Source organism: Rhea pennata, chromosome Z (genome assembly GCF_028389875.1).
Source record: "Rhea pennata isolate bPtePen1 chromosome Z, bPtePen1.pri, whole genome shotgun sequence".
In the NCBI taxonomy this organism is placed as follows: Eukaryota; Metazoa; Chordata; class Aves; order Rheiformes; family Rheidae; genus Rhea; species Rhea pennata.
This window is the reverse complement of record NC_084702.1, coordinates 58,869,991-58,896,393: the sequence shown is the minus strand read 5'-3', so window position 1 is coordinate 58,896,393 and position 26,403 is coordinate 58,869,991. Positions and strand designations below refer to the sequence as shown.

Here is a 26,403-nt window from a genome sequence, read left to right as displayed (position 1 = left end):
GGAAATGAGCTTCTCACGTACAGTAAGGCCATGCAGCACAAACACAAAGGTAGCCATGTTCAAACAGCATATGGAGCGATCAAAGTTCAACTACAAAAATTCCTACTGGGCTGTAACGCGGTGATTGCTGTTAGCTTTTTCTGTCAAGTCTGGCCTCCCTACTAGTAGGGACCTTTGACTTGTGCTGTCGTGAGCGCAGCTCGCTGCCAGGCTCAACGGCGGGGTGCCTGCATAGCAAGAGGAGTAGCTGGCTGTGCTGCGGGTCGTAGGGCGGCACGCGGGGTGCAGCGGCCCAAAGGCACGCGTCTGCTGTTCCCAGTCATGGCTTCTGCTTGTGTAGAGAAATAATCTTTGCATCCAGCTGGGTGTTTGCTAATTGATTACATAGGTCACTTCATGTAGCTTGGCGGCTTGAACAACTCGGTACCTGACTGACACGTGCACCTTTGCTATGTTTGGTCCTACTCCAATTTGCAATTAGCCTTTTGAACTCTAATGCCGCTTATGGCTATCTAAAAGTCCCATTAAGTTTCAGCTGGGCTGCAAGTAACCTTCCCCTCCTGCTCCCTTCCTCTGGGCTGGCAGACGGGGAGTCCGACTCAGCATTGCTTTGCCTCCTGGAGCCGTTCCCAGAAGAAGCCAAGAGTCTGTCTGTCTTGTGATAAACTTGCCTTTGTGGATCCAAAGTTCCCGGACTTAAGTTTTATAAAATCTGACTAAGAAATACTTCATATTTTTTTGATTAGATGTCTTGCTTCAATTGTTAGGCTTTTTTTTTTTTTTTTTTTTTTTTTAATTGAGTGACATTTTAGCAATGTTAGTTGCAATCTCTCAGAATTATTTTTAACTGGAGGGTTGAATAACAGGATTGAATAATTGCTATATTGGTGGAAAGAAATATCCAATAAAAGATTGAATAAAGGAATGTTAATGCTTACATTACTGACAATATTCTCCTTTTTTTTTTTTTTAAAAAAAAGACTTTCCAGTGCTTTGGGGTTTATGGGAAGTTGCAGAAGGTTTCAGGATGATTAGAAATTTTGGTGAAAAACAAAATTTTGTCATGGAATGCTGGCATAGGAACTTCTGCTTGAAATCAGTTTCCCTTTGCAAATATGACTTGAGAGCAAAATCACTCTGTACATTTGGATATCTGCATATCTCTGCAGTTTTCCGCATAATTAAATTGTTTTGATACATGAAGGTAAATTAGTTTCTTAAAGCAAGGCTTATACTTTCTCTGGTCATTGGAGGAAGAATAAATTTCCCTGGAATAACGCTTATGTCTAGCATTTAAGAGTAACTCCAAATGCGAAAATGAGTAACTCCAAATGTGACAGTTTATAACTGTCAATTTTTCTTAAAATGAGCTGAATGTCAGTCCTTCCTGAACATATTTCAGAAGGCTATATCTATGCATAAGATTTTTATGATACTGACTTGAGAGTGCTTCTGCAACCCCCGTATGTGGTGAATCACCTTTGTGTGCTGGATCAAGAGTGAAGTCAGTAGTTTAATCCAGGAATGTTTTGTGTGCTTTGAAGTACTTCAAAATGGTAGCTATATATTCATGTCTCCATGATAATTGTCCGGTTTTGTGCTTATTTTGAAGAAATAACAATTCATTCTACTAAATAGTGTTGATTTGGAACCTGTCAACAGAACTTTCACTTCTAATTTTGGCACAGTTTGTTACCGAGGCAAAGAGCAGAAATAGCTAGTTACTGTGACTGAGACTCAAGCGACGCTGGGAGTTGCATCTATTAGACTTGCATCATGTGTGAGGCATTTTAATAGTAAATTCGGGGAAAAGTGTGGATTCTGCCACCTAGGAGAGCTAACTGTCTAGTCTCGTACATGAATGAGGTACATGTAGCTGAGTGATTTGCAGATGCTGTTTTTTATTACAGTGTGCACAAGCTAAACTTTAAATTGTTAGTGAAATTTAAAGTTTGTCTTTGTACCAGCTTTGCTTACCTGGTTGGTTTTTAGTTGAACCCAGTTAGTGAAATGGGGATTTTAAAGACTTTTCACAATCCTAACGATAGAATCTGGGCACATCTCAGTCTTGAAAGTATATTTTTCCCTATCACTTACTGTCTACGTCTCAGTGCCGTAAAATGAATGGGTTACCTCAGAGAACTCAGAGAACAACAAGCAACATTCCTTTTCAGCGTAAACCAGCTTGTTTAAAAGTAGTTGATATCTGAGTAACTAGTGTGTAACTAACCACATGTTTTAAAAGAAGAAAGATCTTGGTGACTTTTAGTGTTTTTTTTTTTTTTTTTTTTTTTTTTTTTTTTTTTGCTGCTGACCCTGCCTTTGGCCATTTTTCTTTTCCCTTCTCTTTCCCCACCCCACACCTCTCCCTCAAAGACAGTAAAAAGGAGGAGAGAAAAGAAACACCACCAATAAACCAGCGCCTGGGGCTGTGATAGGCAGTGCTTGGCCGCTGTGACCCTGCCGTGCCTGGTGGGGAACTTCAGAGCGGTGGCTGTCCTAGGAGCCACCTTGGCAAGAAGTTAGCAACCAGCAGGTGAGACGAAGGTGCGCTCGCGGTTTCTGCTGCGTGGCAAACGGCGCTGTTCTCGGCGGTTGTTTCTGTAGCTTGGGTTTGGCAGAGTTTTGTATTCAGGACTGCTTCAAGGCCTGAAGCTATCACCTTGCCTTCTGTTCTTTCTGGCTCAGCTGATCTTCAAAACGAGCTGTTACGCCTCTTTTCTGGACAGCTGCAAACTTGACGGGATTTATTTGGACTCGGTGTTGCCCCCTTAGGAAATGGGGTTTCCGCGGTGGCTCTGTGCGTGGCAAGAGGCCACCTCCCGGGCCGAGTCCCCCTAGAAAGCTGGGGAAGGGGCAGTGGTCGGGGAGGGAGGCTTGGGTAGCCCACGTCGGGCACGGCGCCGACTGGGAATGCCGCCCGCACGCTGCAGGAAAGCAGCCCCGAAAGCTGCTCCGCTCAAGGAGCCCGTTTGCAGGAGCAGCGTCCGCGCGTGCCTGAAGCCCGGATGGTACCGGGTGGGTACGGCCGAGTCGCCGCGGTGGAGCCGCGGGGGTGGCCGCCGCTCCGTCGGGCCGGGCTGGAGCGGCTGAGGGGTGGCGAGGGCAGGGGACTGGGCTCCGTGACCCGGGAGGCGCCTTCTGGTCCAACTCGTTGGGGGGGGTGTTTTTTGGTTTGGTTTTGTTGTTTTTCCATTTTCTGTTTTCCTGCCACTGCTCTTCTGCTGTCCTCTTGCTGCATCAGCCGTGCTGTCTTCATTTTTTTTCTTGTCATAGGCAGGAAATGCGAATTTTCTCATGAGACCGAGTAGTAAGAAGAGGGCAGAGCTGGGTTAAAGAGGTAATCTATGAGAGATTTTTTTTTTCCTTGCCCTTTCCTCATTCAAAGGCAGGGCAGGAAGAGATGTTCTTTTTCAAAAGACTTCATAATAACTGAAGTAGAGCAGTCCTTGCAGTAGCCAAGGACCTGATATACCCAGTGCCATGCCCTAATGCCTAAGATACCCGATCACCGTCCAGAAAACGGAAATCAGTTCCTTCTGTGCAACATAGTCATCATATGTTGTGGTGTACATTACAACAGTATCAGTGTGCAAGAGTAAAACAGTTCATTTTAAAGCCTACTTGTAAGTGTTACTCTCTTGAAACTGCATGAGAAAATGGACTTTGTCCAAAATATAGTAATAATTCTGCAATATATACAGACTTCAGAAAACTAAAACAAGTTGGTCATTAAAAACATTTTAGCAATGTGTAATGAAGACCTTATAACATATTCTATTTATTGCTAATTAAAAAAAAACTACATGTGATTGCAATCCTGTTTGTTATTTAATGATGTAGTTATTTGAAAAACAACAGTCAGTTTTTACAGATGATCAAAAACAGGAAAGGTAGTACACCTTGTAAAACCAGACGTGCCCTCAGCTGCTTAAGCTGTGCTCTTCTACTCCTGGATTTCACAGCGGGCTTGCAGGCTTGTCATGTACTTGCATCTAAAGTTGGGGCATGCGTGTAGAATAAAAATACACAAACGTATTTAACACAACTCGTGGTGGTACCTCTGCTTTGGCACCACCTATGTCGGGTGTCAGTTCCTCCGTGGCCAATACTTTGTCAGAAAAATGTTGGCTTGGACTTCTTTTTAAGTTGTCACCAGCCCTGCCTGCAGAGTGTTTCCACTCTGGGCAGCCTTGCTGTTGCCCTGTGTTTGTTCAGTGCAGGATTTTCCCCCTTGCTGCCTCCAGGAGAGGCACCAGGAGGGTGAATAACCACCCTTTCAGTGAAAAGCAGAGCCTCTAAGTCCTCTTCTCTTTCTGCTTAATTCTTTAATCTAGGCTGTGGAAAGCACAGAAATCATTTGAAATGGTCTTTCCTTTCTCATAAGATTGTTTTGAAGCTGTTTCCTTACAAGCATGCATAATCTCTGTGCTGTTGCTGTAGATGGTAGAGAAGACAGACTGCAGTGCTGCTCTCTGGGGAAGAGGATCATTCTGTTTTTCTCTGTGTGTGCGTGTGAGGTTTTTTTTTTTCTTTTTTTCTTTAGTAATGGTGTCTGCAGACTTTCTTGGTGTCTATTCCTGCTGCATTATTTGGCCTGTGAATTGTGACCCCATGCTGGGAGAGTCTGTGGTGACCACCTGTTCTCACGAGCCCTGGTGGGAGCATCCTTTGGAAGTGGGCAGGCTACTGTGACCGCATCTCTGGACAACCTGTGGGCTGTCCAGTGCTGGCATCGGGTCCTAGGCATGTTCTGGGAGCACAAAGTCCTCCTAATGTATTGCTCCAATACCCTTAGTTCTGTGATCCCGCTATCTGCGCGACCTGTTCTAGGACAGTGAATGATGGAATCAAGGAAGTACTTGGTAAAAGGTTTCTAATTGATTACATTAGGTAGCACAGGTGTAGAAAAACACCAGCTGTCATTCTCTGCTCCTCTTCTTCTAAACTGAATATTTTTCTGGCAATTTCAGGATTTGCAGGGAGTCAGTAGCTGACTCTGCGATATTATCACCCTCCTAGTTAAACCTGGCATTGTGTCCCTTCATTTTGGCTGATCTGTTGATTTAAAAAAATTCATTCTTCCATAAAATGGTGCTTTTGTTTCAAGCTGCCTCTATGAGAGTCAACAGGGTTTGTATTTGGAAACTTGTTTTAGTACGTCGTCTTAGGCAGTTCCGTTCCTTCAGATCTATCCCCTACGTGGAGGAGAATGACTCTGTGAATGGTAGACTTTTATCTGGTAGAAGAGGAGTGTGGGGGTGTGTTGGTGTGGTGGTTCTCTCTGACTCTGTCCCCATCTGACTTTTTTAACCAAAAAAGGGACCAGCTTTTAAGAAAACACTGAAGTCTGTTCTTAGCATGTGGGTGGCTGTAGTGTATCTAGATGATAAAATGAAAATCTTAAATTGTATCTGATGAATTGCATGTGGAGTGATTATATGGGCAGAAATATAAATTGAGTACAAACAGGCAAAGAGGATTCATAATAATTTACCTGTTGCTTATGGGCTGTCTCTCAGTAGACCATTCTAGATAGTGCAAAACTCTCCAAATTAACTATAACCAGTGCTGCTACTGTTTTTGTCACTATTTTATCTTTCAATGCATGTATTGTTTTCTCAAACAAATATGAAAAAAACACTATTATGTGTTTTTTTTTTTGGTGTGGTTAATTTTTTCTTTTGCCATGGTTACAAATACAAGCACGTTTGTTTAATCTGTGATTTGTTTCTCATGAGTTTATACATACAAGACAAAGCAGTTTGACGCACAAGAGACCACAGGACTACTTACTAAAAAAAAAAAAAAAAAAAAAAAAAAAAACTGTCATTGCAAGTGCTTTATCCCACAGATTTCAAATAATAATAGTTGTTGCTTTATCAGCCTGAGAACAATATGGTAAGTTGTTTTTGTTCTTCTCTCATTCTTATTTCCAAGATTTCTGATTCCCTAAAAAAAAGGAGGGGGGGAGGAAATGAGAAGTAACTTGCTATCCAGACTTGTGGTCATCCAGTTAAGTTTTTCTACTTGTCTTCTCAGAGAAACTCATTTAGTCTAAGTATACTTGTGATTTTTTTTTCTCTTTGTCTTCACCTTCAGTGTTCTCTCTCTGGGATCGTGTCTTCTGGTTATTATGATCAAATCTTCAATAGAACTAATAAATTACACATAGATTGCCCAAAAAGCTGTAAACAAGAAAAGGCAGTTTTATAAGGTTCCCCTCTCCCCCCGGTGTTGAGCTCAGAGTCACAGTTTAAATCTTTAAAATTAAATATTCAAAAATTCAGTTTATATGATATAAATTTATATTTCCCATTCAGGAAGCAAAGTTCATTACATATTATCTGCAAAGCAGAAGATCTACTTCCAAGTTAACTGATAAAGAAAGCTAAATAGTTGTTGGCTTTAGGCACTTTCACTGTATTTGTGCTTAGTTGTCATTTTAAGCACATTAAACAGTGCCAATATCAAAAGCTATGCATTTTATTCAGAGCAAACAGTTCTGTCTTCCTTTCCCTTGTGTTTGTTAGCTAATCTTAAATTGTTTAGCAAGGGGCAAAATGGTCCTTATTAATTTGGTCAGTACACAGGGTCATGCTTGTCAGCTGAATAAACATGAAACAGGAAAAAGTATTTTATCTGCTAGTGGCTTTCCTCTGAATTGAGAGGGGATGCTACACTACTTACTCTAGAGCAAAATAGGTCATTTCTCTTGATTTGAATTACCCTGTTCTTTCCCACAACTTCCGTATTACTAACAGACCACATACCTGAAAACTGAATTAAGCACTGAATTTTTTTAGTTGTGCAACAAGCTTAAGTCTGCAAAAATAAAATAAGCTCTACCTTCTGAATTTGTCTGGTAATAAAGTACCTCTGTTCCACTTAATGAAAAGTTAAAATACTTCAAAGTGGTAAATTCCTGTGGCTTTTTAAATCTGATCCCCACTTGCAGAAGTAAGTAAACCAAGAGATCAAAGAGAAGTGTGGTACATTGATCTTTCTTTTCTGAGGCTCTGCCTTTATAAATCCATAATGTTATGGAATAGCAAATGTAAAGCAAAACATATCCCCTAGATGCACATTAGATTCAATTGTGCTAGTAACAGTGGTTCAGAACTTGCTGTCTCTGATTCATTTTCTTACATGATCTGCCAAGGTATGATTGATTTAGTTTATTTATTTAACCCATGTTTGCTGAGTATGCGTAGATATATTTTTGAGGTGCATGTATATATAAATACATTTTTTCCCACTCACAAAAGAATTAAACTTTTTTTATATGCTTGATAAATGTCCATTTTTTCCGAGGATACATATATAAGGGAGTAGGTAATGGATGATTAAATGTAACTGTTTTAAGCTGCAAGTGTGACTATGTCTTCAAAGTAAGAATAGCTTGAATGTTTCTGTGATTAAAACTCAGGATTATATAATTGAAGATTTTCTTAGTGCTTGAACTTCTTACACAAATCTGGGATTTTTTTTTTTTTGGGGGGGGTTATGATGTAAAGCTTTACCTTTCTTTAGTGTGCATGAAACAGCTGTTTTCAGGGACTATGTTTCTTTGAATATGAATAAATGAACAAATGAATATTGATTGAAGTGGGAGAAAAATGTTTGTAATGAAACTTCTGTATTTAGCATAATTCTGCTGTGTGCTGTCCATCAACAAGGTATAGTACTGATTCTTTCTGAAGCCACCTTTTTGTCAATCAACATTTTCTTGCTAATGTTGCTAACATTTTCTGTGAAACATTTTAGGACTTAATTTCTTGAGCAGAAGATCTGCTTCCTGAATTTTCCTAGTGGTGTGAGATTTTTTTGAGGCTGAAATGTCAACTGCATTTTGCATTTATTATATATTAGGAAGTGTTCAGTTCTGTACCAGAATCCTTTTACCACTGATATTTCAGGTTGGGTGCATTAGCTCTTAAAGCTTTGAGGACTTAAGCTCAGATTTTTGAATGGCAGTTAGAAAAATGACAGCTTTTTGCAGCATTAAAGGAGGAAGATTTTTGAAAGATGCACACAGATTTTTTTTTTTCCCCCATGTTATAATCTGGGCCTTTTCACTTTAGACAAAGCACTCCTTATCTGCCTCTGAACTGCTCCAGCCTCCTTTCTTGTATGGAACATTTCGTTTCCATTTTGGATTCTCTATACCAGTGCAGGTGCTTGCGCTCCCCAAAATCCCCCAAAGAGCTACACGTTTCCGTATGTGGGCTGTTAGCACAGAACTCTACCAAGGTAGGAGTGACAATCATAAATCATGCTGACAACCTTTGTAACACCAGCAGTGCTACCTAAAGCATTCTTGCCTAAGCTCAGGCACTTTGAGTGGTGCTGTTATTCAAGAGCACTGTTCAGGCATAAGACTTTTAGGTATTTCCTCATCTAAGTCTTGACCAAATCAGACCAAAGTTAAATAGGAAGGCTTTAAATTGATTTGAAGAAGAACTTCCCCTTATTCTGCCAGTGAAGGTCCTAATAAGTAGATGGCGATAGTTTGAGATGCTGATGCTTTAATGTCCTGTTCTAAGAGAAGTCTCTGAGCAGCGTGTTAACTGATCTGCTTTGTGGACTGCCAGAGTAGTCTCTGATGACTATGCTTGGCTATTCCTTTAAATGCGGATTTGAAGCGTATGCTTCTGTAGCATATGAGTAGTGTAGGCTTTCCCCTGTAAGATTTGAGATTGGGATTGAGTTTGAGCAGACATGTTTCTGATTCACCTGAAAAACAAACAACTTAAACCTGACTCAGGCTGCTGCTTGCTGACAAGAGACTGACTTCTCTGCTTTTTAGTGAGCTACTGTTAGAGGCAAGGTAGGAGCCATTAGGTAATTAATTACAGGCAATGCAGAAGAGAGCCATGGAAACCTTCCCCAGAAAGGTTCTATTCTGATGCATAAGTCTAGAGCTTCAAGACTGTAAACAAGTGATCACACAATTGTAAGGAGAGGTTAGGGATTAGAGTTTACTGTTGATCTGTAAAAACTTTTACACAGGAATAAATGCAATTTAACGTATCAATCTCCATTAAGTTTTCCATGTTTATGCTATGGCTTACCAACTGTAACTTGGTTTATGCTCATATACTAACTAAATTTCAGATTTCTGAATATGTAGGAGAAAAACCACTGACTACTTAAATTTGAATGATGCTAGAACTAACACAGTGTCTTGTTCTTAAACCAGCATTCTTGATCAATTGATTACTGCTATTTCAATATCTGTAGCTGTATTTTTTCCCTTGACTGTAACATGAAATTGTAATTTAGGTCTACAGTACTGCTTTAGAGGTTAGTGGTGTTCCTAGCAGTAAAGCTTGGGCTGTTCAGTAGACTGTACTGTGCACCTAACAGCAAGTCTAAAATTGAGAGCTAAGCTGATTCTCAATGAATCTCAGAACTGATGTGAGCCTCAGAGGGAGAAACTACCACAGCATATACTATCTAAATACTAGGAGATCTTCAGTTGGCATGGAAGAGTACAATGGTTCTTTTTCACTAGAGAAACCTCAACAGATCTCCTACAAAAGATTGCTTCTTGCACTACATTCCTTTCCTCTGGGAGGGATTTGGATGGGTCCTACAAAGGTTTGGAGGACAGGCTCTAAGATATTCCAGAGGCTGAGAATGAGCATATGCCTCTCCTGACCTTGAGTTTTGTCAGGCAAGGTGTGGATTTGAAGTATAGATATTGGCTTGAAATAGGAGGAGATGAGGAGACAAGTGAAGACTGAGCATTCCAGTCTTACTCTTTGTTCCTCTTCTTTCCTTCAACTTTTACATCTTGGGGGACACATTTATGTAGTCAGTGTACTGTCTGTGCTTTTCTGCTCTGCTTGTAGGGAATTGGAAAGGGCAAATCTGCCCTCTTGTCTTCAATAACTTTAATCCTGGTGGGCTCTAAAGTGAACATCTGCAGGCTGAACAACTAGTAAGATGTCACTCAAGATGTCACTCACGTTTTTTCACAACCTTTGGTTGCCCTTGTTTGGAGTAACTGGAGCACTTTCATTCTCTGGACCCAGGTGGCTTTGCAAGATGGACATGATTAGGAGTGCATACTGCTCTGTTTGAGCAGTCGTCTTCCAGACTCCTAAGGCAGAGGATAACACTTAACTGAACCAGCTTGAAGCTTAAGGTCTCTAGTCACTCAAGCTGGTTGTTCAGCAAATGCTACAGTATTGAGAGTTTATTATAGGCATTGTGATGGTCAGGCACTTTGTAAGGTGTTCTCTCAACAACATTTCATTTCAACAAATGATTCTTCTTCTGACAGACAGTCTGCTGATTTAGAGGAGTTTTATCTCAATAGTGATGTTAACTTCACTTACTGCTGTTGCCAGAGGAGGTGTTTTCTGCCTGCTGGGGGTCAGGTAGGATGTCTCAAATATCTTTCGGTAGCGTGTTCCTGAATATTTCCAGAACTTTAAGCAAACGAGGACAACAGAAAAGAGATCTGAGATCATTTTCTGTTTTGTGCCTTATTTCAAAAATAAGCATTTTACAGCCATCGATAGCTGCATGGCCTGAGGTCATTGTTCAGTAGATAAAGCACTTGACAGTGCAGCCATGTTACAAGGACATTAAAGAAAAGAGTATCTGAAATACGAACTAGAGAATAATGAAGACTCAAGTAATAAGGTGAAGGTGAAAAAATGTATTAAACACTTTAGATTTGCATTGCTTCGTTCCTGGTTCCTCTTTCCCTTTTCACTGCTTTGCTTAACAGTGGCTGCAAGTTGCTTCATTTCTTTTACTCAAACTGCTTCCAGTAAATAAATGTGAGTGCTGTAATCACAGAAAAAAAGCATCCTCTGTGGAAGCGCATCGGGTACTTGTGAAGACACATGCCAAAGAACTTGGCTGTAATAAAGGGCCCCAAGGGAAGCTGAGATGTCTGAAAAGCAAGATGAGCAGGGAGTAGGGCCAAGCAGGCTGTTAAGGACAGAATCAGCTGTTCCTTCTCCTCATTGGCCCCCCTGTCCCCTTGTAGGAACCTGCACAGTTTCTCCCCTCCCTGCCCTTTTGGGGAAGGTCTGAGTATAGGAACTCTGAACCAGAAGTGTAAGATAAGGTGTTACGAGCTTCTAAAGGTGACTATTTTGATGAAATGCTATTACAATGAAAACACTTATGCTAGTTTTGCTTTTGAGTCAGGATTTCTGTCAGTGCTGTATTTCTTAATAGCACAGTTAATGTGTGTTTGCAACTACTGCATGATTGAAGCCCAGCGGAGATCTGTGTTCCTACGTGTTCTACAGCATGGTTGCTCCTTGAGGGTTCATTCTTTAGGTTTGTTCTTGCATGACCTCTTGGTATGCAGATGTGTGACATGAAGCTGTTGGAAAGGCTGCTTGATAAACATCCTTTATACAGCGCATGAATAAATGTGATGTGGCACTCTGGTCTTGCCACAGACATATGGTTCTACAGCTTTGCATATGCAAAAATTGATGCAGCAGTGATACTGTTGGACAGAGGATAGTTTTGGGAATCTGGGCTGCCTGCCTCAGTATAAGGGATGATTTTGTGTGTGATGTGTGTGGAGTGTTTTTTTTTCTTTTTCTTTTTCTTTTTCTTTTTTTTTTTTGTTGAATACATGTGCTAATAGCTCTAGTTCCTATATGATTTTTGTAAAATGAGAACATCCGTGCAAACTGCCCTCCAAATGGGAATTGGAAAACCTTGCTAATGTCAGGGCTGACATTTTGTTTTATTGTCTTTGGCCGGCATAGTGTGTACTTCTTACAGGAAAGTGGGCAGGAGCTCTAAGTACTATGGAGATAGTACCCAAGAAACTGAGATCTGGCTCCCTTGGTTTCAAGGGGATGGCTGGCACAAAAGTGATCTTGAAATATTTGGGATAAATGCAGAGGTTTCTGGGGATGAATGTGCTGCAGAAATGTTGCATGGAATTCCCAGCTTTGATAGGTTATGATGAGTCACTTAGATGCTGATAGTTTTCAGGAAAACCAAACATTAAACCTAAACTTTGCTAAGTCTGTATTCTATTGAAATTATATACTCAAACTTTTTTTTTTTTTAACATAAATATTTTGTCTTTCTTTCCCAAATAGGTCTAATCTTGGAAACCACTAACTAGCACATGCAAGTAAGGAAGCATTTAAGCAGTAGCCAAAGGAAGGTTAGTGAGTTGTTCAAGTACAAATAAGTGTGGGGTGGCTTTGAGATTCAAAATTGTTTGCTCTCCTGCCTGTTATTTGCTTGAGTTCACTTTTCTGGCTGTTTTCTGAAGCCGCTATGGAACTAATGAGGAGGTCGCTAGGAGACCTCTGTGTGTGTTCCAGTTGCTCTGGTTTTCCTTAGTGACTCTTCTATCCTTATTCTGAACGCCGAGAGGGAGGACACTTCTTCTGGGCAGACACGCAGTTGTTAAAACTACCGATTCTGTGCGTTGGTACGGGTGAGCTTGGTAGCTGCTTTTACTCTTTTAGAAGTTTTCTGGCAAAACATATTCTACTGTTTAGATCCTGTTGAGAAAGCTTTTTTTCTGAGCCTTTGAGTGTTCAGCGTTTTAACAGTGCTTCTTTGTGTATTGGGAATGAGTTGTCTAATAGATTGAATGATTTCTAGAGAAAAATCTGTAGGTAAGTTTTGTGAAAAAAAAATACTGTAAGGAGATTTTTTTTAAAAAAAAATACTGCTCTAATAGCTACATGATTGAACTGGAACTTGAGTTTTTTTGGTACTACTTATGGGTGTGGGTGTTTTGATGGTTTGTTTATTATAAACTTTATATATAACATAAGATGGAGAGAGTCTTGATCCTAGTGAAGGGCAATTTTCTGGATGCAGGAAATGCTGACTGACTTCTGCAAAGTGCTGCAGAACGCTTCTTAGGGCTCAAGCCTTGTGTGAAGTAATTAGTTTAAGATGTATCAAGTGCTTTATGTTTTAGGAAATAATTTTATTAAGTAAGTTTACATTGAGTATTAAAAATGTTCCGCTAATAGAGCAATTGAGCATTATTAAAAAAACTAGGTTAACTCCCACTGTGGTACATAGCCACACAAATCATGAATTTCAAAGCCTTCAGTACAGCGCATTTTTCCTTGTGGGCTCTCGTTAGTCTGGCTTGGCAACATTGTCTTGTTTGTAATGTAGGCTGCCGTTTCTGGGATCAGTCTGCTATCTTTCAGCGTATAAGAAATCAACTAAATAAAGTAAAATGGTATTGTTGGCAGTACAGACGTTTCCAGACAAGATGCCATTTGTAACTATGGATGAAGCTAACTTATTTCAAAAAATCTCTGAAGTACAGTGAGAAATAGTGATAAGTCAGAAGTTGCCTTGGGTACCTTCTGTGTATGTTAGAGTGTATCGGTGTCCTGGTCTCATTCTTCAGAAGCTTGAATGTTAAATATTTTTTATTAATGATAATTAAAAGAAAATCAAGTGACCTGCTCCCAGAGGAATCTGACAGAACAGTATGTTTGGCTTGCTAAGGAACTCATGTTCTCTGTCAATGTTTAAGAGAACAAACTGACTTGCTGTTAAGAAATGCTCATGACTTATCAGTTACAGAATCACAGAGTCAGGTTGGAAGGGACCTCTGGAGATCATCTTGTCCAACCTCCCAGAGATTTTCTGGTGCTGGTTCTATTGGGGCTTAGAACCCAGCACCTTCAGCACATAAATCAGATGTGATAACCACTACACTATCAGTTAAATTTAGGGTTTTGAAAACCCTAAGATGCTTTAACATGTGAAGACTGTTTCTCTGGTCATTGTAATGCGTGATTGATGTGTGTCAATTATTTGGATGGAAAATGATTGGTTTCCAGAAGACTTTGGGTCTCCTTACATTATTGGATGACTCTTTCCCTGCTTGCACTAGTTTTAAGTATTTTTTTTAAATAAAATATCCATTTTCTAATCTACGCTGTTACGTCTTTTAGAGATTCGAGTTTCCTATAAATTGAGAAATTACAAAATGTAGAGGAACATCTTTGTCTCCTAATGGCTTTAGTTTGTTTTTTAGCTTTTGAAATGGTAAAAATATTTCTGTATTTTGAAGTTACCAATGTGGAATTATACTTGCCTATAATTGGGCAGAGATAAGGAGACTGTTTGTGATTTAAAGTTTTCAATGTTCACATTCCCAGCTTCTGTCGTTTTGTGAAGGCTGCAGGCTCCCGTTGTTTTGAACAATAAGCTACAGCCGTGAGAATGCAGGATGTGGTGGGATGCTCGCTCGGAGTGAGAGCACGTAGCTGATCTACAAGTCCAAAGTTCAGTGGTCTGTGCCATCGTACAGACTTGATGTATCTCAGCAGATCCTGGTAACCACTATGGCAGTAGCTCTCTTTTTTGAGAACACTCCACTTACACAAGAGGAAAAGGAAAAAGAAGGAAAATTACTCTTAGGAACATAGAGTGAAACATTGTGGATAGAGTCATATTTTGTTTTTGATTATACTGGATTACTTTAGCAAACTATTGTTAGAAAAGCAGTTGTAATTCAGAAGTTATTGGCTTTCTGCAGACCTTGTAGAACTTGTAGAATTTTAGTAAAACTTGAGTTAAATTACTCAAGAATTACAAGATTCATTGTGGTATCAGAGTACTCAGCTGCTATAATTTAATGTATAGCTAATTCTTGTAATTTGGAGAGTATTGTGTCATAATGAACTTTTTAAAAAAAGTGTGTATAAATCTCTGAGGTGATATGATCTATAGACAGAACTCTAAAAACTGTACATGTTGTCTTTTGCTCTTGATCTTAGTTTATCTGTATTGGAATGAAGATGCCTGAGTAGTTCTAAAATGCCCTGTTTATCAAGAAAAATGTTGTAGTCATTGTTTTGAGTTGGATGACTATATTTTTGTCTGTCTTTTTTGTACTCTTTCACTTAAATATACATACAAATATCTTAGCTAGAATTCATGCTACGTTTTGTTATCACTTTCTTGCCAAATAAATAGGACTTAATGTAGGATTTTTTTTTTAATGAAAACAGGAATCTTTCTTTCTTCCACTCATCAGTGTCGTCATATATATAGCCAGACTTTTCACTGAAAAAGTCTGGATAATAAAAAGATAAGTGAAGATAAGTCTACCTTATAAGCACAGACTTTACAAGGAGAGTATTTAATAAGTATGGGCAGTTACTTGCTTAGATGACACAGAGTGAAATATGGGTGGAGTATTTCAAATTATCCTTATCACTGTGCTAGTTACATTCTCGCTTTGTCTTCATGTTTTTTTCCTGGTTTTCATACCTACTTCTTAAAGTCTTCAGGCTAAAGAACCATGTTTGAACCAGATAGTGTCGTTAAACACTTCTGGTAGTAGTAGATGTGGGTAAATTGTCTGAGATTGACAAATGGCTGCTGACAGAAGATGTGAAATGCAATGGAGACACTTAAAATTACAAATGCAGTTCTTGACTGCCGTCCTTAACTACAGATCTCTAGTGAATGCAAATTGGATAGGGCACTGTGCTCCCTGCTCCCTCCATCTATGCTTGCCCTTGTGTTTTTTTTTTTTTGTTTTTTTTTTTTTTTTTGGCAAATTGTGTGGGTGAGACTAATAGAAGAGCATCTAAATCTCAGTTTTATGTTACATGCATATGGAGAAATTATAAAGCTCTTAAATACTTTTCTAGTTCACATTCAGAACCGTTCAAAAATAAGCTTTTTCATGTTAGCTACTGTTCGATTATTGTGCATGGTATCTTTCTCAGCACTGAATGGGAAGGAAGAGATCAAAAAGCCCTTGTCTGCAAGGTCTCTTGTGGTGAGGCTGCATTATTTAAAAACTTATGCAGGCACATATTAAAAGGCAAACTTGGAAAGGCTGCATTTTCTGGAACTGTGTTTGCTGCTTATTAAGGTTAATTAAAAAATATGAGGAGATGCACCTACAGGTAATTATTACTAGTTTGTGCTTAAGTACACATACACATTGATCAAGTAAAACATTTCTTTTCTAAATCAGATGGTAAATTAACAATGCAGTCCCTTCACATAAGTAATCTTGCTTTCATCTTGCATTGATTTATGGATCAACTTCAGCTCCATTACATGCTGAGAGCCTTTTACTCCAAGCTCGTTTCATCATGGGTTTATCTCTCTTTTGTTTTGTACCTGCCTTGCAGAAATGTTTTTGTGATCCCTTTTGGTATGTTACTCCTAATGAAAGTGATTCTGCTCTGGAAGCTTTATGGAGCCAAATGGATTATTTAGTATCTTTAATGGTCTAAACAAGGAATAGTAAATTGAGAATGAAGATTTTTTTTTCTTACGGTATGTAATGATTGTTGCCCCTGTTCTTAAAGCTGGAGTACTTCTGATTACTATGGCTGGAAGGCCCAGTTTAACTAAACAGTGCCTGGACGCGCTTATTAGAAAGCTGCATTACAAATGCATTTTCCATTTGTCAGAGGAATAAGCTAATGAATAGGAATTTTGTAAGTCACTGACTATTTCTCTCAAATGCTGCATTATGGCCAAGAACCTCTTGCTATACTTGCATCTGCAGTTGTTCAAAGAGTGACTTGTTACAGTGGGCTGGTCAGTGGAACTAGGAATGTTTTACCTTGCATTTTTATTTTTAATTTCACTGTAACTGAGGGAAAAGTGAGACCTAATTGAGCATGGATGGAGCAGATAGACTTGAATAAACAATTAGTTTTCTGAGGCCTCCAGTGCAACAGAGTAAATGAAACCTTTATAGGTAGTCTAGAAGCTTATTGGTAAATGTGAATAGAAATAGATTTTATAAAGAACTAAACTGCTCTCACTTCATTAGTATTCATGGTATAACAACAACCCCACCCCCACTTCCAGAGTTATATATTCCCCCCTTTTTTTTCTATGAGCCGAATGATGATGTTGTCAACAGCTGATGAAGATGAATAGGTCTTTTTCGTAGTACTTTTTCTTTCGTGTAATTGAAAGTGACTTTGAAGGTAAGTTTTACTAAATTTTTTATCCTCCTTTTAGAGATTTCTCTCTCAAAAACCAGTTTGTATGAGCAGCAGTGTTGAAAATGTTTGAAGTATGCATGTGGATGCCTGCACACGCACAGAGTATAAATACATATTTCTGTGCATTTGTCATGGCTTTCTTGTGCTGTAAAAGGGATCATTAAGATAATTAGGGGTGAAAATTTTGCCTGTGGTGTCTCAAAAATCAAAGTCCATTTTCTGCGTAGCTAATTTCTACTTTCGCTGAGGAAATAAATAAATAAAATGCTCGGTACAGCTAGTTTGCTATTTTCCTCTACAGCGGAAGGAAAATACGCCCCGCGCGCGCCTTCCTCGGCCCCTGGGTGCGCGGGGGCGCGTTTCAGCGCCGCGAGGGGGCAGTCGTTAAACCGTTGCACGACGGTTGCGTCGCTTGCCCGCAGCGGAGAGCGGAGGGCTGTTGGAGCGGCTCGGCGCTGCGGCCCGCCTGCCGCTCGCCGAGCCTTCGCGGGAGGCGCGCGCCGCCCTCGTCGCCGGCAGCAAATTTCACCGCCTCCAAGCGCTTTTTCCTGCCGCGATGGAGAGGGGAAAGCTCGCCGGCGGGGCGGGAAGGGAAGGAAGGGAATATCCTTCCTGGCGAAGCGCCGCAGCAGCTGGCCGGCGCGGGGCGCTTCGCCAGTCCCGCCATGGAGGAGAAGGGGAAATCGCAGCACGTTTCCGGTGTTGGTGCCTCGAACCTCTGACAGAAAGGAGGGTTTTTCCGTGGCAGATAGGGTCGTGGCAGTGGGGTGCGAGCTCTGCTCTTGTGCTTTTTGGCCTAGACTGAGCAAATTCCCGTACGGAGCCTGGCGCCTCCAGCCCGCTCGCTCTGCGGCTGCCTCGGTGGCCTGGCCGCCGGGCTGCTGCAGCTTGGCGCTGGCTTGCCTCCCCAGGTTTCCTCGAGTCAAAACTGAAGGTTTTGGGGGTGGTTGTCGCCGTTGTGTTTTTCCCCCAGAAGCAAGGGCCCGTGTTCATCACGTGCGTTCTTGAGATTGAAGATGGCCCATATGAGTGTGGAGTTGAAAAAAGAAGTCTTGATATTGCTGGCCTGTAAAATACCCGATGTGATTTGATTTAGCCAGGTTTAGAGCCATGTTTTATGTATATTTAGTTAGAACTACATTCTGGTTTTTGGCCCTTGTTGTAGTGCCTTACAAGAGATCTGCAGAAACAGCCGTGTGTTGAATTTTTGAGTATTTATTGAGGCTGTGTGGGTAAGCCCAAGGGGCAGGCTGGGTGGCTGGAGGAGGACCGTCAGTGGCCCTGCCGCCGCTGCCTCTCCGGGCGCTGGGAGATGGGCAGCCCAGCCATCGCGTGCCCGCACCCAGCAGCCTTTCAGGAGCGGACTGGATCTGTCACGTTGCAGCAGGACCGTTCCCTCTCCGCCAGCACAAACTGCTAATTGGCTCGGAGGTGTCATACATGCATATTTATAGGCCAGGTTTTGGCCACGTGAAATGCCGCAAAGACTGCATTTCATTTTCGGTGCAATCACGTGCAAATATGTTTGTGAAAAACCATTGAGTATAAGCTGACCTTTTTTTTTAAACTTGGCTATGATTCTTCCTATTCCTCTGGGTTTTTCCTTTTTTAATTGACCAAAGGTCAGATTTGATTCCAAAAAAAATGCAGCTATTTTAAAGGCAAATTTGCATTCACGCACTTGAAGTGGGTAGTAAGATAAAGTAGAGGCATCTCTAGTGATCCTAGATCACTCGAATGTGATCAGAGTGTTTTAAGACATTTCTGTACTACCTATGATAGCTAAGAGTGTGTTTATATATTTAGAAGAACAGCATAAGCTTTATTTGCTGATTCTGGTTATTTGTATATCAGCAAATAAATATTCGGCATAATAAGTCAGTTTTGAATAGCAGCTTTAGTTTTCAGTGTTGTATGTGTAGGATTAAAAATCCATAAATAAAATGGGTAGTAATGTTTTGTGAATAAGAGTTAATGTCTTTCAGAGCTTTACAGTGCATTTTTCCTTTTTACTTTGGTAAGGACATGTCTGCAGCATCTGCTGCAGGGTGATGTTCATATGTAAACTGAGAGTTGCTTTACAAAGGATTATTCAAAGAAAATACTAATTTGGCTGTAAACAAGACAGCTTTTGTGCCTTTTACCTTTTTCCTTCAACAGTGGTTATAGGATCAGATTTATTTTCTCTCTGTACAGTAGCTGATGAGCTGGCATCACTGTCCTAACAAAGAAACCACAAGGGTTACTGTGTGGTGGGATAGTTGAATGATTGGATTTTTCAACAAAAATGACAAATGCCATTCAACTAGAGAGCTAGAGAGGTATCTCAGCCTGAGGTCCCCTAGCTGCCAGGACACCCTTCTTATGGAGGGAGGATGAGAAGGCAATGCCACATTTGAGAAATGCAGAATGAACAGCAATCTCCCTGACCTACAGAAAGTGGGATGCAACTAGGGAAGAAAACCTGTGCTTGCTTTAAGGAAGTATGATAGAAAAGGGGCAAGAAGTGGTGTCCTTTCTTATCTTAAAAAATCAGTGTCACTGGGTGAAATGTTCTCTTTATCGTCTCCTCTGCTTCATTATCTTTATCTTAGAAATGGTGCTAATTTTTGGAAGTATTTCCTTTTATCTGCATGTGAAATTAGGTTATTCATGATTCTCTGCTCTGCACTGCAGAGATTGCTGTAAGAGCTGGATATCCAGAATAATTGCCCAATTCTCTGAACTCTACTCAGAATTGAGATGGATTAATATTGCTGGTGAGCAAAGGAAATGTTGAATATTACAACCATCCACAGATTTAATTAGAACTGTAAACAGTCCCATTGTGCTGTGCTGTCTGACACGAGTTGGCAGATATTCCTTGCTGTCCCCATGTGATCCCTGCTTGGATTTCATGCCCAAATTTGATCCTCCAAAAGTTGATGTTATTGTTATCTCTTCTGCCAAGAGAGCTATCCTGTGAGGAGTATTTTCTATGGAATAGGGGTCCATGTTCTCTTGGTGGCCTCCAATAAATGTGCTAGGGTTAGGGGTAGGGTTGAGAGAAGGAGAAATCCTGGGAGCGCTGCTGTTCTGAATGTGGATAGGGGTTGGCAAAAGAAGGGATTTTCTGCCAAGAGAGCTGCCCCGTGAGGAATAGTATGTCCATGTCAGAAATGGGGTCTATGTCCCATTGGTGGTCTCCAATAAATGTGCTAGGATTAGACTTAAGAGAAGGAGGAAACCTGGGAGTGCTGTTGTGAATGTGGATAGGGGCTGGTGAAAGAAGGCACTTGCTGCCAAGTGAGCTGGCCTGTGGGGAGTATTATGTGCGTGCCAGAAATAGGGGTCTATGTCCCATTGGTGGTCTCCAGTAAATGCCCTAGGGTTAGGGTTAGAGTTGAGAGAAGGAGGAAGCCTGAGATCGCCGTTGTTCTGAGTGTGGATAGGGGCTGGTGAAAGAAGGGATTTTCTGCCCAGAGAGCTGCCCTGTGAGGAGGATTTTGTCTGTGGCAGAAAGGGGGTCTATGTTCCAATCTTGCCCTGGAAAAGCTCTGAGTGGTGTGGTGGTTATTTAGTGAAGGAGGAAAGTTGGAGTGGTCATTGGCCTGGGTGAGGGAAGTGGCTGTTTAAAGGAGGTGTGTGCAGCAGAGAGCTGCCTTGTGGGGAATTTTTTTGTCTGTGCTAGCAGACATTCGAGTACACTTGTTTTGATATGCCATCTTACTTGTAACAAGTCTGTAATTGTAATTGTCAACTAGTGACTTTATGAAGCAGCTTCTCAAGAGTTCTCCGTCTCCTCCCCACTACCCTACTAGTCTGTAGACGAATGGGAAGTGTGTTTTCTGTCTTTTATCACTCCGCCTTGAATCACTAACTGGCCTGTAAGAGGGTGCGGAGAGGGGAAGTGTGTGCTTGCAGTCTGAATGCCATGAAAAGGCAACGGGCAGAGTGCGAGACAGCCGGAAAGTCAAGTATGGTATGGATGTCTGTTCCTTGGAAACTGCCTGCATGGAAACAGCTACTTTATTTCTTGTAACTTGCTGTCAAGCAAGTTTCACTAAAAAGAAAAAGTTTGACCAACCAACTCTTTTTTTCTGTTGTGCTTGTATGCCATCCAACATTGAAGCACATCCACGTATCTAGTAAGGATGTAAGATATTTACAGTAAATATCAGTAATATAATTAGTAAATATCAGTAGGGTGATAACTGTAGCTGGGCGGGGTCATTTGGTGTGCTGAGGGGAAGAAGCTTGAGTAGAATTATTCAAAATATTGCTGGTATAATTCAAACAAGAATCTTCCCCTCCAAGATACTTGCTTTGACCTTGTCTTGGGGACAGCTATATGCACTCTGTGCCTGATCAGATACATAACTTTAACTTCTCAAAGTGTTTATTTTTCCAGGAAGTCTTTCAAATAAGCATTAAGAAGTTTGAAGAGATCTTGCTGTTACTTTAAACTTGTGATAATCCTACTACTGTTCGGTAGTGGGATTATCTTTTGGCTGAATTAACTGTTTTGTGTGGTTCAAATGTATGCTGTGTTATATCTCTTCAGAATTGGCCAAGTGTTTCAATGAAGCGGGACTTTTTTTTTTAAAAAAAAAAAAAAAAAAAAAAGAGTTCCCTATTGATTTTACTTATTTAGACATGAATGCTTTACCTGGCAGGAAGGGAAAGCTGTTCTGCCGAGGACAGAAAGCCTTTTCATTTGCTGCTTAGGCTTTTGCTTGAATTGGAGTCAGAATTCTGTCTCAAAAGCCCCTTGGGGTCAAACTTGTGGTTCGTGTAGCCTACTAGTCTGTCTTTGAGAGCAACACACCATATTATTTAGGGAGAGCTTGCTACTCTGGCTGCTTTCCGAAGTCCATTTCCCTCACATTTCCCTAGCGTCCACGGTTACTGTACCAAGGCTGTGAGAAGAACCTACAGAAACGTATCCTTTTTGCCTACTGCATCAGTACAGGCAATGCAGTGTACACATTTCCTTCAAATATATACTGCACATATTGTAATTCTTATTTTGCCCTTTGGAAGCAAAAATTAAGACTTTCAAGAGTTTCCAGAAACATTTTGTTTATCTACGTGTAATTTCTTTCTTTAAAGCAGGAGTCTGCCAACAATATGAGGTTACATCTTATGCTTCTATATATTCTCTTCGTACTGCCAGATGGTATTAGTGTCTTCTAGTTACTTTTGTTTCATGTGGTGAGATATGATTCTATACATCCAGCTGAAATGCAGTTGATAAATACATGTAGTCTACTACATTGAATCGGACTCTTTCTACATTAAAATAAAATTGTATCCCCAGGAAACATTTAGCAGTGAAACCTGATGTTCTTGTGATATTTTGGTCACTAATTTTTTACATGAAGGAATACTTATATTCGTTTTGTTATCTGCACCTGGTAGAATCATGGCTGCCTTCAACAGAATTGAGATTTCAGCCTGTTGTCTTTAAGAATGCAAAACTTGAGAAACGTGAGTGAAATGCTGATTCTTAGGGCAGAGAAGCTTATGCGTGAACTTTCAATTGAGAACGTCAGTTTGAAAAATATTTGTTGGAAGGATGTCTCCCCTTTTTCCCCTCCCTTTCCTTTCTCCCCAGTCTCACTTTGGAGATGGCCCGTGCTTGGGACCTCTGGTGAGGTCAGTTCACGTTGTGCCCAAGCGGCCTCCTCGAGGTTGCCAGCTTCTGCCCAGGCCCACTGCCTGGCCGGGGGAGGCCTCCTTGGCCACTCCTGAGGCACTGCTGTTGCTGAGAATTTGTGTCCTCAGCTCTATCGCATGGGAAAACTTAGTCGTGGTGGAGTCACTTAGCAACAAGGAGCATTAGCAGTGTGTTTCTGCTGAAGTGGTGAGCTGGGGGTGTGTGTGATATTTAAACTGTCATTTAGCTTTCAGAAATAATACTGGCTGGCTGTGTGGCAGCCTGATAGCATCTTACCTGTGGATTTAAAGACCTGGACGGTACTGGGCTGCTCTGTACTGTGCCAATGTGTCAAAGTTTCCTTTGAAATCATGTGTGCTTTAATGAGAGCTGTGAGAGAGGAGCACAGGTCAATTGTAAAGAGTGGATTTCTGTGAACAAGCTGTATGTCATGGAATACACAGATCTTTATTCATTGTAGGCTTACGTGGTGATATGCAGAGAGCCTAATGATACTAGTAAATGATTTTTTTTTCTGTTTAAATCTTTGAACCTCAAGAAAAGAAAACAAGAGATTTAAAATGCAGTCAGCTACTTTAAAGTGTGAACTGGTTTTAACAAAGTGCATGAATTTCTATCTGTAAGTCACCTAACATCTCGATCAGATCGTGTCGCTCTTGGGTGCTTAGAGTCAGCTTGCACACAGCCTTGAGTGATCGTTACTGGCCATCGGTCAATGAGTAACTTTAAGTTACTTAAGAACTTCTGAGTTTTTAGTTAGTAGACTTTTGCTCAAAGATTCTCAAAATTGGTTTCTTCATCAAAAGCTGGTGGGCAGATGCTTTACCTTTTTGCCTGCTGTTGTCGATCATTTCCTTTCTAGCATCAGCAGTTTGTAAATTCATCTTGTGAGGTATCTTATCTCTTGGAGTTATTTGTGAATCTTGCACTCATGTGTGGTAAATGGTAGCAATGGTTAATATTCTGTGAGACCCCCAAACCTCCTGATTTAGGAAATCCCTATAGGCGTGTGCTCTGTGTTAGTGAGTCACGAGAGCGTCTGTCCAGAATGGGAATGGATCTCGATATGCTAAAGAAGCAGATTCAGAAATCACTGTTTCCTGGTATTTTTAGGAGTGTATACCTGCAAAGCACTTCTAATAAGCTTGAGATTTCTTTTTTTTTCTTTTTTTTTAATAGAATAGTAAATATTCTGAAATATTAGAAAAAGGGAACTCTGAAATCATGGAATTTAAAATACATTTCACAGTGTGCAATACTTTGCAGAAATTAAGTAAAAATGGACTTGACTGTGCATCTTTGGTTGTAGTGACCTTGACTCCTTCCTTTCTGCGGACAGAGAGGGCCAAGCAGTTGGGTATGCTGCCGACATGGAGATTGCCTAAGATGTCTCAGAGTGTGAACTGTCAAAATCTTAGAAGCTTTGTTGTACTTGACTCCATATGGAATGGTTGTAAGAATCAGTGCTTAAACATTATAGAAAACAAAAACTAGAGTGGTTTGCAAAGTAGTCGCACTATATGATGGCACTGGTTCCCCTCAGTTCAAGCAGAAGAGTACTTGTAAAAGCGTTTCCATTTTGCTTACTCATATTCCTACTCTTTTTCCCTTTGCCTTTATTTGCTCAGTTGTTCTTCATTTTGTTTCTCTAAATTTAATCAAATATCAAGACTTTAAATGTAATATCAAAATCAGAGAGCTGAAATTTTATGTACGAATAACAGGAACAAAAATTGAAGGATGAGGATTTGTATTCGCACTTATTTTGAAGTCAGTGTGAATGAATGCCAGTTCTGTAAACTGCATAATTTAAAAATAGATTTTTTTCCCCAATTTTTTACACTGATGTCGATAAATCTTTTTCTTATTTAGGTGTTTCCCTAGACTGTGCAGTGAGTGGCATTTTGTTGAATATACAGTGCCATCTAGTGACATAAAGCTGTGTGCAAACTGCCCAGGAAGATCTTTGGCAAAAGCAGGTCATGCAGGTTGGAAGGTTAGATGGTTCACAGCTGTGGAAAGACTGTTTTATGAAAGGTCTTATAGGTTTAAATCTGATCCCTTTGTACCTTGAGATAGGGACCAGCTGAAGAAAAATACCGTTTGTCTGGCACTTGCAAAATTGTCAGCTTGCAGTTTTATTTAAGTTCTTTTACAATGCATTTTTCCCCAAACACTGTGATAACCTTTAGGCAAATGTAGATGACTGACTCTCCCTCCCCTAGTAAAGGTGAACATTTAGACAGTGTTTTTTTTTTTTCTTTGTTTCTTTGCAGCTTGATCACATATTGTCCCCTCCACCCATGCCTTTACGGAAATCCAGCAATCCTGAGGTGTCTTCTGGCCCTGGAAAGTCTTTTAAATTTAAGAGACAGCTGAGTGAGGATGGAAGGCAGCTCAGAAGAGGAAGCCTTGGAGGAGCTCTGACAGGTGAGTTGGGGGTGTGTGATGTTTCCTGGAGGCTAGGGGCACTGTGGCCCTAGGAGCCTCTGTGTGGCTGGTCATATTGGTGGAAGTATGAGCTCCAGCTGGATCTCCCAGGAAGTCCCTCCTGCATGGACTCCCTTGTAACCGGTAGGGTGATTTTGCAGTTGACCTATGCTTTTCTTGGGGTGCTACTAGGTAATTCTCAGGCTCTGCTTGACCACCTATTTCTTCAAATTTTCAGGAATGCAGTATTTGTCTGGTAGACTTAGTTTGATAGCTTAAGGGTTATTTGAGATGTGCTTGCCTGCATTCATCTGTGGGATCACATGCATCTCCTTTCCTCAGGAAGCAAAGCTGAAGTGCACAGAAGGTCCATTTAGATATTTCACTGAAGGAAAAGCAATTTGGCCTCATTTATCTGGTGGCATTCCCCTAGTGGAGACGGGTGATTACCAGCCAGCTGTTAGCTACGGACTGTGACTTCTGGTCTGTGGAGAGCTGCACTGGTAGTAGAAGGTCATGCTCCTGCAAAGTGCTCAGCCCCTGCCTCTCCTGATAGCTTCTATGAAAGATACCTTGTGCTGAAATTGGGATCAGGTCCTATCAGCTGTACAGCTGCAGCATTTGCAGAAGAATACTTTTTTGAGTAAATAAGTAAATGAGTAATACTCCCCCCCACCTACTTTTTATATAATTGAAATAAATATGAAAACATTAGGACACTTAACTGGAACTCCTTTTTATGTATTTCAGGAAATCGTGTTTTTTATATTACTAGAATATGGCATTTATAAATGTTCTTGAAATAGTCTGAATGATTTCTCTTGAACAGAAAAGTTAGTAGTAGGGGGTAATAGATTTCACTAAGTTTACTGAAAGCAGTAAATTTGGGACTCAATGTTTTGTTTTGTCTGTTCAAGTTATGTTGATTGCTAACTGTCAAGATCAGACAGGTGAAATTCAGATTACAGAAAGCTAACATGGCATTTGCTGGAATTGGACTATCTTCTGTCTCTAAATTCTGTACACTGTTCAAAGGTGATTTTCCTTGAAGATGAAAAATAGCGTTAAGATGAATACAGTTGACTCTCTCTTGAGGCCCTTGAAAGTGCTTTTAAAGAATCTGCTTCTCACTCCCTCCCCACTTCTCTATCCACCCCTATGCTAGAAGAAGCTCCAAGAAGCTACTGCAATACTTCATCTGTAGTCAGTAACTCTGGAATTGCCTAAATGCTCTGAATGAATGGGATACAATATCAGAGGGGACTGTGTGGTGTTTAACCTAAGTAACTTAATTCTTTGAGTTGGCTCATGATTCAGAAAGAGAGAAGATAAATGCTACTGCAGGAG

General features: G+C 40.6%; 1 protein-coding gene across 1 annotated transcript in view; it reads left to right on the top strand.

Moving 5' to 3' along the window:
* The window catches only part of MAST4 (microtubule associated serine/threonine kinase family member 4), a 277,539-nt gene that overhangs the window by 31,860 nt on the left and 219,276 nt on the right, over window positions 1-26,403 (top strand). The window contains exon 2 of the mRNA XM_062600538.1: window positions 24,903-25,056. Within this exon, the coding sequence (XP_062456522.1) occupies window positions 24,903-25,056 (154 nt within the window). The remainder of the gene's footprint in view (window positions 1-24,902; window positions 25,057-26,403) is intronic.